Genomic DNA, 12,864 nt, shown 5'->3' on the forward strand with positions numbered 1-12,864 from the left:
TGCTGTTATGTACGTGAATTAGAGCAGGTTGGTTCATCTTGTTGTTAGAACTGTGTGTCCCAGCTCAAGGATAGAGGAATTAACCACAGGGATGGAAGAGAGTCCAGTACAGGTCCTCACATAACAGTTACTTGATTTATGATGAAAGCTCTTTTCCAATTCAAGGGGGAAATGATGCCCTTTTCTACAAAGTGATGCTGGGTCAACCGGATATTCATATTTAAAAAAAAAAAAAAAAAAAAAAAAAAAGGGCTCTGGCCCCTACAACACTACCCAGAGGACGAGTGACCCATCACAGATGGTAAAACATTTAAGCTTCTAAAACATAGGCGAATATATTAATGAAAAAGCACTAATCCTAAGAGAAACAACAAATAAATTGGACGTCACTGAGAATCACTCCGGCTCATTACAAGCAACAGCAAGCCACGAGTGACAGAAGATTTCTGCAGTATCTTCAACCCCGTACATTTTCGGATATCTATCGACAATATCGGATATCCATGCGCCACACCGGGGGCACATATCCAGAATATATAAAGAACCTCTAGGAAACAATAAGAAAATGGAGTCGGGTGTGAATCCAGGCAGCCAACGCCAGAGCTAGGCTCCAGTCACCCACTACCCCGGCCTTGCCGAGACAGCTCCCGCCCGGTGTCCCTCTCCAAGTCTCGCCAGGAACTCGCTCGGTCGTCCTTAAGCGGGGAGGCGGTGGGGAAGCTCTGGGCCGCGGCTCCGCCCCGGGGGCTGCCTTTTCCTTAGAAGGCGAAGCCCCAAGCCTCGCCTCTCGCCGGCAGAGAGCCGCGCTGTGCGCTCCGCGCGCCCCTCGCCCGCCGCCGCACCCCCAGGAGCGCAGAGCCCCGCGCACTCGCGCGCCAGCCGGGCCCGGGCGCGGACGGGCAGGCGAGGGACGGGCGCGCGTCCTCGCGGCTCTGGATGGAAGGATCGAGGTCGGCGGAGACGGCGGCCAGCAGGTCCTGAGGCCAGAGCCCCTCCCTGGCCCCGCGCCCGCGATATGCCGCGGGAGAGGTGAGCAGGGCGACCTCGCCGTGGGAACGGCTACGCCCGGGACAAACAGCGAGGACGGCGAGGCGCGAGGCCCGGTGTCCTCGGAGCGCGCGGCCGGGCCGGGTCCTGGCCGTCGCCTGTCACCCGCCGGCGCCGCCGCCGCCCGCGCACTCGTCTTCGAGCGCGGGCACGGCGTCCCCACGGCGTCTTGCCCTGTCCCCGCGGTCCTTCTTATCCCGGGCAGCCGTGGGGATCTTTGGGATTTAACTTGGAATCCGAAAGAATGTGACACCATGTTTTCAAGATTTGGGGCCCCCGAAACGAACGGCCCCTCGCAGTCGGCGGCAGCCCTTCCTCCCCGCGCGCCCCTTCCCCGGGCCCCCCGCCCACTCTCCCACCCCGCGGGGCGACCTCCTCCCGGGGCTGGCTCCTGGCCGCCAGCCAGGCCGGGGCGCTGAGCTTGTCCCCCCGCAGGTGCCGCGCCCCTAGCCCGTGTCCCCGCCATGGAGGTGCTGCGGCGTTCCTCGGTCTTCGCCGCGGAGATCATGGACGCCTTTGACCGCTCGCCCACCGATAAGGAGCTGGTGGCCCAGGCCAAGGCGCTGGGCCGGGAGTTCGTGCACGCGCGGCTACTGCGCGCTGGCCTCGCCTGGAGCGCGCCCGAGCGCGCCGCTCCGGCCCCCGGAGGCCGCCTGGCCGAGGTGTGCGCGGTGCTGCTGCGCCTGGGTGAGTGCGGGCCCTGGTGGCCTATGCCCTAGAGGTGCCCTCTGCTGCTGGGCCTCAGTTTCCTTTACGGACAGAGAGGGCGCTGGCGGGGGGGTGTTGGGGACAGCCTTGCGCAAGGCAGACCTACCTACACTCGCCTCATTATGCCTCAGGCTGCCCTGCCCACCCGCCACAGCTAGCTCCCCCATATGCCTGTTCAGCCCAGATTTCAGACCTTCTGGCTGAAGGTCTAGACTAGACTAGAAAGCTCCAGGAAGAATACTGTTTTGGTGGTTAAACTTCCAGAGTGACCCTTGTACTGAGCTGGGCACGAAAATCCTTTGTGGGACCACGTGTCCCAGTGTTTATTTTGGAAAGTAGCTCTTTGCAGCTCCTGCCTGAAATCCTGCAGCTCTTTCCTCTTGATGTGGATGCCTGGCAGGGCTCCGTCTGGAAATTTGGTGCCCCAAAAGGGTCAAAGCCACCAAGGTTCTGGGCAGCCAAAATCCCACCTGGCCACCTGGTCATGCTTAGGCACCTGGGAGTACTTGGTTGGAGTGGGGTCCCACACAGCACAGTGACTGTTTCCATCTTCTCCAGGGTCTAGACCCCAGAGGGCTGGGGCCAGTCACCACGAGGGCCAAGGTTGCTCACTCTGGAACTGGTTGTTGGGAGTGGGGAGCAAAGATGGAGCCCTGATGGGGTGGCTCTTCATGCAGAGTGTGGGGAAAGGCTGGCCCAGGATCTGCGGTTGGAGGGGGTCCTCAGTGAAAGGGGACAGACACCCTGCCTCTTAGGCCGACACCAGTGTCTGCTGGTCCCAGTTTTGTGTGGCCCCTGAGAGCAGGGCTGTGCAGACCCAGCTGCCCCAGTGTGGGGCAGGGGGGTGGGCAGACTCCATGGGCAGTGTAGAAGATTGCCAGGAGACGTGGTAGCCCACCTGGGCCCCAGGGGAGGGGAGTGGTTCCTATGTGGAGAGCCAGTGGGGTTTGGGGAATCAGGCAGGGATCCAGAGGACCTGGACTCCCATGAGGTCAGCCTCCAGTTGCTGTTTCTTCAGCGGGGCTATGGGGATGGCACTGGGGAGACATTCTAGAGGGCCCTGGCGAAGATGGTTCTGTGGTCTCCCAAGAATGTCCCCCTAGGGTAGCCAGAAGGAAGTCTTGCCTCTGTCCTGGCCTGTTCTGCCACTCTTCCCAGCCTCCTGGTCTCTGTCTCCTTGTCTGTGCCCGGGAACTGGTGCTGCCTCTGCCTGGGCCCAGAGTCCCTGCTTCGGGCTCTGCCATTCTGACCAGGCTGGTTTCTGTAGCCTCAGTCCCCCGTGTCCCACCCTGAGAGCCCCAATGCTCTGGGCCTGGTCTTGGGGAGCAGGGGCTGGCCAGGTGCCCAGCACTGGCCCTCTCAGGAGCAGGGTCCTTCCTCTGTGTCAGGCTCTGCCCAGTCCCTGGGACTGGGCCCTGGCAGATAGCTAAGGAGGGGGAGGATTCGGACCCCCAGAGTGCTCTCGTTCTTGCCTTCCTGCTGCGCTCCGCTCTTAGACCGCTCGGCATGAGCCCTTTCGTGCCTGGCGCAGTCTCCCTGCCCCCGCCCCCAGCATGCTCCTAGCCCTCCCAACCCCACGCCAGCCCAGACACCCAGCTCCTGGGGCAGCAGCACACAGGAAGAAGCCGGGGTCGCGTCCCCATGGTCGGTCTCTTGGGTCGCAAGATCTGCATGTGGGAACAGCCAGGCCTGCCCTGGGAATTTCCATGCCATCCACCACTCCAACCCCCGGTCCCCACCGCCCCCCAGCCTCGCTGGTTTCTGCTCTGCATCCAGATCTCGTTTAATTAGATGGAGTGCAGCTGGCCCCAGGGACGATGCAGACGCCCTTATCGGCGCACGCTGTCCTGTCCACAGCCTTTCCCTGTTTGCTTTGGCTGCATAAGTGCCTGGGCTGGGGGACACCCAGTCCGCAGGCTGCGTGGAATTCCCGGCACCTCGCTGCCAGGGGCGCTGCAGTGAGCGCGGGCAGCAGGCGGGGCCGCTGAGAGGGCATTTCCTCTGCCGAGTGTGGCCGCCCACCCTGACACACCCACTTGGCACCGGGAGCCCAGGTTTGAGCCTGGGCGGGCGAAGGCTTAGCTTCTGGGTTCACAGACCCATGCTGAGGGTGGGGCTGAGTGAGGACGCCCCCCGGAGGCAGCAGCCAGGGGCCCCACCTGTGTGGGGTCGCTGGCATAAGCCTCTACCCATGTGGGGCTCTGGCTGCCTGCCCAGTCTGCCTGCCGCCCGGGCAGCTCGCTGTGGGCCATGAGTCACCCATCAGGCACGGCCCTTGCTCCTCCTCGGGATTCCCGCCCCACCGGCCCGGCCGGCTTGGCCCTGGGTGGGGGTGGGGGGTGGCTGGCTTGTCAGAAGGGGCAGACCGCAGAGGCAGGTCTGAGGGTGCCCACAGTACCTCCTCAGTCTTCTTATCCCCGGGGGCCATGGTGGGGTCAAGTGGAGGTGGAAATTTGACAGGCTGAGGGGGGTGGTCAGCAGTCAGGCCTGTTCAGTGCCAGTTGTGGCCATGGGCCAATGAGCAGCGGGCTGGTGCCAGGCTTGTGTGCCCGTGGGACTGGGGTCAGGCAGGCCCGACCACCTCTAACCTCCCTGCGTGACTGCCCAGGGGACGAGCTGGAGCTGATTCGGCCTAGTGTCTACCGCAACGTGGCCCGTCAACTGAACATCTCCCTGCAATCTGAGACTGTGGTGACTGACGCCTTCCTGGCTGTGGCGTCCCAGATCTTCTCCGGAGGTAGGCCTGGGCCCTCATGCTGCTGTAGGCCCGGGTCTGTGGGCTGGCGCAGGGCCTTGGGCACTGGGAGGGTGCAGCAAGTAGCCCCCACAGGTTCCAGGACCACCTTACTGCTGTACAAACCCGCCCAGAAGCTTGACCCGAACAGTGCTGTGTGGTGCTTCCCTGGGTTCTGAGGATGGGGGTGTCTGCGGGGCAGCTGGCCTCAGGCCTCTCATGTGGCTCTGGCCAGTATTAGGTAGGGTGCGGAGGACTGAGGTCTTCCTGGGGGTGCCTGGGTGGGCTGGTCAGAGGGCCAGTTTCCTTCAGAGTGTCCTAACAGTCCTGATCTGGGTCCTGGGAACCCCGTGAGGATGACCCGGGACGGCGCCTCAAGGAGGAGGCAGCGGGTGGGGCCCAGCGGGCATTCGAGGCTGGTGGCCACCTTTAGTCCTCCCTGGGCTCCTGTGTTCTGGGCCTGACGCTGGTGTGTGGGTGGCCGTGTCTGTCTCAGGGCTGTTGGGCGGCTGGTTTATGAGCTGAGGTCTGGCTTTAAAAGGAAGGCTTCTTTCTGAGAGCGCAGCTCTGGGCTGCTGGTGGTTGGGATGGAGCCGGGAGGCCAGGCGAGGCCCGCGGTGGTGGCAGGTATGCACGCAGGGCACAGCACAGAGGCCCAACACTGAGCACCCTCCCCACCAGCCTGGCCTTGCTCAGCGCGGGTTCAGGCCCGAGAGCTTCTGAAAGGCTCCGGGCTCTGGGAGGAAGGCCTTGGGGTGGGAGGGGGGTGGGGATAATGGACACAGGCCACCACAGCTCAATCCACTTGTGGAGTTCAGTGAAAGTTGTGTAATTTTCCTTTGACATGGGGCAGAATATTCCCCTTCACACTGAAGCATCAGTGTCCGCAGGCCTACCCCATGTGGGTGCCACCCTTCATCTCCGACAGCCTTCACTCCTGTGCCTGCCCCTCTGGGACTCTGGGGCAGCTGCTCCCTCACGGGCTGTGTGACCTGCAGCTGGTTTCTTAATATCTCTGAACCCAGAGCCGCCTGAAAACGGAGGAGGAGCAGGGTTCCCTGGAGCGTGGGGTCACAGATCCACCCCTCTGTTGTGACCTGGCTCTCAGACCAGCCCCTCAGCAGCTGTGGCTGCCCCTCCCACCCTCCCACCTGCTGCTTGGCCAGTCTCCCCTTGGCCCCTCGTCCACCCTCCTTTCTCCACAGAGTCAGCCCAGCCACAAGGTGCTCACTGGCCTTGGTCCCTGTCTTCCCGCGGTCCACACACTGACCCTCACGCTATCCCTTGTGCCCCCTCTTCCTCAGGACAGGCCCCCCGGGCTCTGGTGGGTGATGGGGCAGCTTGAGGACTGTGGGCGGGGATCTGTGGAGGCGTCTGTGTGTTCCTGGCAGAGGCAGCGGCCACCAGCGTGGCTCCTGGCAGCGGCTGCCCGGCTCAGCTCTCTTCGGGGGAAACACGGATCTTTCCCTCCTTGATGAGAAGTTGGCAGGAGTGGGTTTTTTTTTTTTTTTTTTTTTTTTCTTATTACAAGAGCAAAATATTTTACCACAGAAAGGTCAGAAAATGCAAAAGATAAACAAGTTTTAGAAACCAATACTAAAAATGAGCAAAGGATCAGAAGAGCGGACACACGGCTGGCCCGGAGCCCATGAGAAGCCTGCCCTCTGCCGTGGGGGAGACGTGCGGCAGAACCACCGTGAGCCTGCACTGCGGACCCCCAGTGGCAGGATCGGTGCTATGAGCCCTGGCTTGGGCAGGGTGTGACCAGTGGCACCCAGGTGGTGTGGCTGCTTCGCAGGGCTGCCCACCCCCAGGTGTCGCCATGAGGGGCGGACGCTTGTGCATACACATGCCGCCCAGACTCCATGAGTGCGTCCCACAGAGGAGCCATGGCGCAGGCAGCCCATAGTCATTGGCTGGCGGACACGTGCGCCCCATGCGGACACCCGCGACTGCGTGGATGAACCCTGCGGACCCCGTGCCCGGTGTGGGGAGCCCGAGCCACTGTCGAGCGCTGGCCAGAGCCCTTTCCTAGCGAACACCGGGAGTGGGGAATCCACGGGCCCAGGGAACCGAGGCGTGGCTTTTGGGCCCGGGAAGGGGCCCAAAGGCGGGCGGGTGGGCGTGGCCGCACGGATGCCACTGGAACTTAGGGGAACTGCTTACCGGTTTATGGCACTGAGATCATCTCTCCATGCGAAATTAAGCACAGAAGACCCCGAGGAGACCACGTGTGCAGCCCCTTCCAGACCTTCAAGGGTCAAGGCCATGTGGAGCTGGCTGTCCTCTCATGGGACTGTGAGGCCCCTCTCCGGGTGGCAGTACAGAACGTGGCATTTGGCTGGGGAAGCATGGGGCGAGACATGGTCACTGTGACTTGGGGCCCTGATGGCCCGGCCTGTGGAGGTGGGGAGAGTGGGCGCAAGACCTCAGTGGAGGGAAGGCGCCCTTGGGGCCAGGGGTTCAGTTGAGATCTCAGACTTGGATTTTTTTAAAGTAAGCTCTACACCAAGCGTGAGACTCAAACTCACACCCCTGAGATCGGGAGTCATGCTCCCCTGACTGGGAGTCAGCCAGGCCGTGTTCCGTAACTTGGATTTATTTTGAAAGAGATGGAAAGTGGGGCGCCTGGGTGGCTCATTGGGTTAAGCCTCTGCCTTCAGCTCAGGTCATGATCTCAGGGTCCTGGGATCAAGTCCCGTGTCGGGCTCTCTGCTCAGTGGGGAGCCTGCTTCCTCCTCTCTCTCTTTCTGCCTGCCTCTGCCTACTTGTGATCTCTCTCTTTGTCAAATAAATAAATAAATAAATTCTTTAAAAAAAAAAAGAGAGAGAGAGAGATGGAAAGTAACAGTCACTGGAGGGTTTAGGCAGGAGAGGGATGGGATCCAATTTATGGGTTTTAAAATTTTTCTTGTCACGGTGATGGAGCTTACCTGACCATGAGGCATTGTGATGTGCGGGGACACTGCTGTCCATCTGCCCCATTTCACATCCCCGGAAGGACACCTGGAGCCCTCTTGGCACTCACTCTGCACCCCCTCCCCCGTTCTGGACAGTTCATGTCTGTGGACTCACACAGCACAGGGGGCCTTTTGAGTCTGCTGCTCCCACTGAGCGCCGTGTTTCTGACACCCGCCCCCCACCAGCCATGGCAGTATCGGGGCTCCATCCCTTTCCGGGGCTCAGTCCTAGTCCCTGGTTTGGAGCCCTTTGCTTTTCTTTTCGCCGTTGGGTGTTTGTCGCTTCCATCTTTTGGCGGGTATGAAGAGGGCCCCCGTGAGCGCGGGGGAGCCGGGTTTATGGGAGCTGGTAGAGGCTCTGGCTGCGTGGGAGGGTGCATGGAGGGGCAGGGGCACCCTCTGCCCACACTGCCACCTCCTCGGGCTCCTGTCCTGCCAGGACCGTATGCACTGGTGGCCTTTCACAGACACTGCAGGCGCCTTGGCCTGTTTGTCTCAGCAGACGACACGGCGCAGCCTGTGGTGCCGTGAAGCTTTCATTTGATAGACTGCCATCTCTTCCTGCTTTTCTCTGACTTTTCTTGGGTTATTCGTGAGGGCAGACATTTTTCAAGGGTTGATGCATTTGTAGTTTTTCTTCTGTGAAGCAGCTGTTTCTTCTGTGCTCATATTTCTTTAGAAATGTTTCTCTTTGTTCTCGCGGACTCGTGAGCTCTCCTTGCACACGAAGGAGGCTTGTGCCCCAGCATCGGCAGGTGGCCTCCCCACACTGTCCTTTGCCTCTTCCCGCCGGGCGGGCTCCACCGGGGTTCTGCTTCCCAACAGCTGTAGGTCTGGGGCAGGCCGTGCGCTCACGGACCTCAGCTTCTCTATCCAGACTGTCCTGCTGCCCTCACCTGGCCCCTCCGAACACACAGGCCAGGGGCAGGTGCTCCTTGGGGCTGCTCCCTCGGCCGTCAGTCGGTCACCCCCACCCTTAGCCTCAGTTTCCTGTTTCCTGGACGGCCTTGCTGCCTGCTCACCTCCTCCCGGGGATTGGGGGCTGGGCGAGGCTGGCCTGGGCCCTGGCACAGGTGTGCAGGTGAGGGCGGCAGGACTGACCCGAGGCAGGTGCTGGGTGCGGGGAGGGGCGGGGGAGGTGGCCCCAAGTCTCAGGCCCTTTGTATGACCCTGAGGGCTGGACTGGAGCCTGGGTTTGGGTGGCCTTCTCCTCACCGGCGTCTGTCTCTCTCCTCGCAGGCATCACATGGGGCAAGGTGGTGTCCCTGTACTCAGTGGCGGCAGGGCTGGCCATCGACTGTGTGCGGCAGGCCCAGCCCGCCATGGTCCACGCGCTTGTCGACTGCCTTGGAGAATTTGTGCGCAAGACCCTGGCGCCCTGGCTTCGAAGGCGTGGTGGATGGGTGAGGGGGGACCTGCGGTACCCCGTGGGGGGTGGGGGCGGCGAGGGGTTAGGGGAGGTGGGAGGGCCGGGGCGGCTCCTGCTGCCCAGCTCCAGCGTTGACCTGTCCTCTGCTTCCTCCATGCCCAGGGCCATGGGCCCCTTAGCCCATGAGAGGGGAAGTCCTGACCCTGCCCAGAGCATCCTCACCGCACTCCCTCCTAGCTACACTCTGATGCTGGGGGGAGACCAGCCCAGACCATGGGGGTGGGTGCGTGGGTCTTACCCACCACGGGCTCTGTGCCCCCAGCTGCCCACCTGGCCCCGACCGGACCCCCCCGCAGAGATGTCCGTTCTCTCCTCTGTAAATGGGTGGTGGACCAGGGTGTGTGGGGCTCGCTGGCTGGGATGACAGGGCTCAGCAATCTGCTGAGGTTGGGGCCAAAGGCTGAGGTTGGGCGGTGGCCAGAGCTGCAGTCTCCTCTGAAGCTGGCATTGGTGGGGATGGGATTGCTTTCAGGATGACCCGTGGCTGTGGCCATTCGTTAGCAGAGAGACCCTGGGGCCTCTGTCCCCCCACATCCTCTCCTCTCCGTGGAGGCAAAGACGTTGCTTGACACCATAGTCAAAGTCCAGACTATAGAGAAAAGATTTTATTTCTCAGCAGGAATAGAAAGGAATGAGGAATGGCTGTTCATTGGGCTTCTGGAAATCTTGGTTCCCACTCCTGTTCTGAGAGAGAGTGCAGCTGGATCAGTCGCTTCCGGGTACCCCAGGCTCCACCGTGCCGAGGCAGAAGGACACAGGGTGTTTGTGGCCCCATGGGCAGTAGGCAGGTGGCCGTGTTGGGAGCTAGCTCTGGCCTGGAGATGGTGGTGGAGGCTGCAGTGGGGCAGTGTCCATCTACCACCCTCTGCCCACCTCGAGCTCCCTTCCCCTCCCATGGTCCAGAGCAGACCACAGACCTTCCCTGACACCCTCAGGCACCCCCTCATGGTAGTCGGCTGATGTCTCATTCAAGGTGCTCTGTTCTCTAACCGTGTCCTCTTGCCTCCCAGACCGATGTCCTCAAGTGTGTGGTCAGCACGGAGCCCGGCTTCCGCTCCCATTGGCTCGTGGCTGCACTCTGCAGCTTTGGCCGCTTCCTGAAGGCCGCTTTCTTCCTGCTGTTGCCAGAGAGATGAGCTGCTGCCTCGTGCACAGGCTGAAGCCAGGCACTCCGACCCAGGAGGCCCTGGGCCCTGGAGAGCACCCATGTCCTCCTCGACCAGGCTGGGAAGGCTCTGACACTCAGAGCCCTGCCCCCATGCTGGAGGCCCTGCCTTGAGCCCCTCGCCCTCAGACCCAGGCTCTCTGGAAGGGGCAGCAGAGGGGGCCTCCCTGGCCTGGAGCTGGGCTTCAGTGCCTCCCCCATTGCTCCCCTTCTCTTGGAAATTCTGCTTGTCCTCTTTCTGGAACCAGAAAGTCAGGGTCACCTCCTGGGTCCAAAAGGAAGGAGCTGAGAACACTAGGCTCCACTTGATGCCTGGGTCCCCTCTGTGAAGGGGGACCATGTCAGGACATGAGCTGGCCTTGGTCCTTGTGGGGAGTGGGCCCTGCTCATTCAGTCATAAGGTGTCACTGGCCTGGCCAAGGCTGGAGGAGCCGTGGGGTCTTACTGACCTTGAAGACAGGGCATAAAGTTTATGTGCTGGTTGCTTAATCCATTTCTGGAGGGAGCAGTGTGTCCCCCTCCCATGGCAGGGTCCTTGTGTGGCAGGGACCAGGGTCACCGGGCTCCAGGCCAGCACACTGACCTGAGTGCACGAGCCCATAAACAGAAAGGTTGGTGTGTGTGTTGAATTCCAATAAAGTTTCACGGCAATGGAGGGGTGATCCATCTTTGTGCCTGTTGTCATGCTGCTGCCCAGGGCCACACAGAGCCAGTGAGCCCGGGAGTGTCCCAGTGTCTTCCCTGATGAGGGGTCTGCTGCCTTCCCCACGATGGGGAGCTCACGCACAGCGTCATGGGTACACGCTCCTAGTCTCACTCGTGCACATGCACTGGTAACGAGTGGTGGTTGCTCAGCTGTCCTGCCGGGCACGTGTGCACGGTCCAGCCCCGGGCCATGCAATGCCTCCTCTTGGCCAACAACAGCCTCTAGACCCTTCCTGGCCATGGCCTTCCTTTGCTCCATGGCCACTGGCTCCAGGCAGTCCCCTCTCTGCTTTCTGAGGCAAGGACATTCTCCCCAGGCGGGCCTGACTCCTGCTTGTCCACAGGCACAGGGTGCTGGGGGGCTGCCATGTGGCCTCAGTCCGGTGCCCTTTCTGTATGACGTGTGGCTGAGCCAAGGCCTGCTGAGGTCAGCGGCCCTGCCCTCCCATCCGGCCTCCCAGTCAAGTAGGGATCCTGACGGAAGAGGCTTCCGGGAGTCGGGCATGCTAGAAGGCCTGCGGCTTCCACCAAGCCCTGCCTGGCCCCCTTGCACCTCCCCAGGGCCAGTGCCTGAAACGGGGGAGGCGGGCCTGCCCAGGGGCGTCTGCTGCACTTGGCCCCGGTCCCGGGTCAGGCTGGCTGCACAGGGGACACTCAGGACAGCAGCGGGGTCTGAGGCCATGCGGATATCGGATGGGGGCTGTCTTCACACAGGGTTAGAAGTCACAGCGGGGGCGCCTGGGTGGCTCAGTGGGTTAAGCCTCTGCCTTCGGCTCAGGTCATGATCCCAGGGTCCTGGGATCGAGCCCCACATCGGGCTCTCTGCTCAGTGGGGAGCCTGCTTCCTCCTCTCTGTCTGCCTGCCTCTCTGCCTACTTGTGATCTCTGTCAAATAAATAAATAAAATCTTTAAAAAAAAAAAAAAAAGAAGTCACAGCGGGCGAGACGCCCCATTTCCCATAGCAACAGAAAGATCAGTTTCTTACGTATCACACACGAGACGTGTGACAGCCTGGGTGAGGACACCTTCCCATGTACCTTCAAGACCCCACTTAAAGGTCTTGAGCAGACAGAATCACCACATTCTGGAGACGAAGTCCATCTCATTAAGACAGTTCTTCCTAAGTCAATTTAGACATTTAATGCCATTCTTGTAAACAGAATGGATTTTATCTTAGATTAAAACAAACTAATTATAAAGTTCATGTGGGAGGAAATGTTTTTAAAAAGCGAAAATAGCCAGGTAGAACCTTAAGAAGGAGAGAGGTGAGGGAGCCCTGCGAGGCACCTGTGTGGAACCCGGGTGTGGGGTCCACGTGCAGGTGGTGGCCTGGGAGACCTGGGACGGCCACAGCCAGACCCTCATGCCCACGACACAGAGTCCGTGAGGAAGGTGTAGAAAAAGATGGTTTTGCTGACGAGCGTGGACAGAGGCCAGGTGGGACCCACAGGTCATCCTGGACACAGACACGGGTTCCATGTGGATCCCAAGTGTAAACACGGAATAAAAGCTAGAAGACATGGGTAATTTCTCTCTGTACCCAGGGATAGACAAAACCTTCCTAAATAGGACTCAAAATTCAGAAACAATAAAAGACAAAATACATACTGGATAAAAATGTTTATAACGTTTAACATTTTCAAAAATATTTTAACTTGAGACACAAAGCAGGAGTGGTCGCCAGGGCTGGGGTTGGGGGATGGCAGTGACTGTCCTGTGGTTACGGTGCTCCTTCCAGGGCGACAGAAATGTCTTGGGAATGGACAGTGGTGATGGCTGCTCAGCATTATGAATACACAAAACGCCACTATCCTGCACACTCTGGTTTTTATGCACCTTAAAATGACTAAAATGGTGACATTTATGTCGTAACAGTGCATTTTATATTTTACCTCAATAAAAAAGCTGTAATTGAACACTGAGAATATCAGGGTTAATATTCCTAATTCAAAAGAGCTCATCAGCTAAAAAAAATCCAGAAGAAAAAGGGAAAAAGCAAAGAAAGAAATGCAAACCCAAACAATCACAGCTCCCACTCCCCACCCAGTGGGCTGGCCTGTCCCTGCCCTGACCACGGCCGGTCAGCGGGGCTGGGGTGGCGCAGCCCCCATGAGG

At 60.2% G+C, this 12,864-nt stretch overlaps 1 protein-coding gene across 1 annotated transcript; it reads left to right on the top strand.

Moving 5' to 3' along the window:
• Positions 1–784: 784 nt before the first annotated feature.
• BOK (BCL2 family apoptosis regulator BOK) lies at positions 785–10,698 on the top strand. The gene is made up of 5 exons (XM_047721654.1): positions 785–1,029; positions 1,483–1,734; positions 4,364–4,492; positions 8,689–8,852; positions 9,889–10,698. Exons 2-5 carry the CDS (start codon positions 1,512–1,514, stop codon positions 10,012–10,014), a joined length of 642 nt encoding a protein of 213 aa, XP_047577610.1. The 5' UTR covers positions 785–1,029; positions 1,483–1,511; the 3' UTR covers positions 10,015–10,698.
• Positions 10,699–12,864: the final 2,166 nt, after the last annotated feature.

The sequence above is a fragment of the Lutra lutra genome, chromosome 3 (genome assembly GCF_902655055.1).
Source record: "Lutra lutra chromosome 3, mLutLut1.2, whole genome shotgun sequence".
NCBI lineage: Eukaryota > Metazoa > Chordata > Mammalia > Carnivora > Mustelidae > Lutra > Lutra lutra.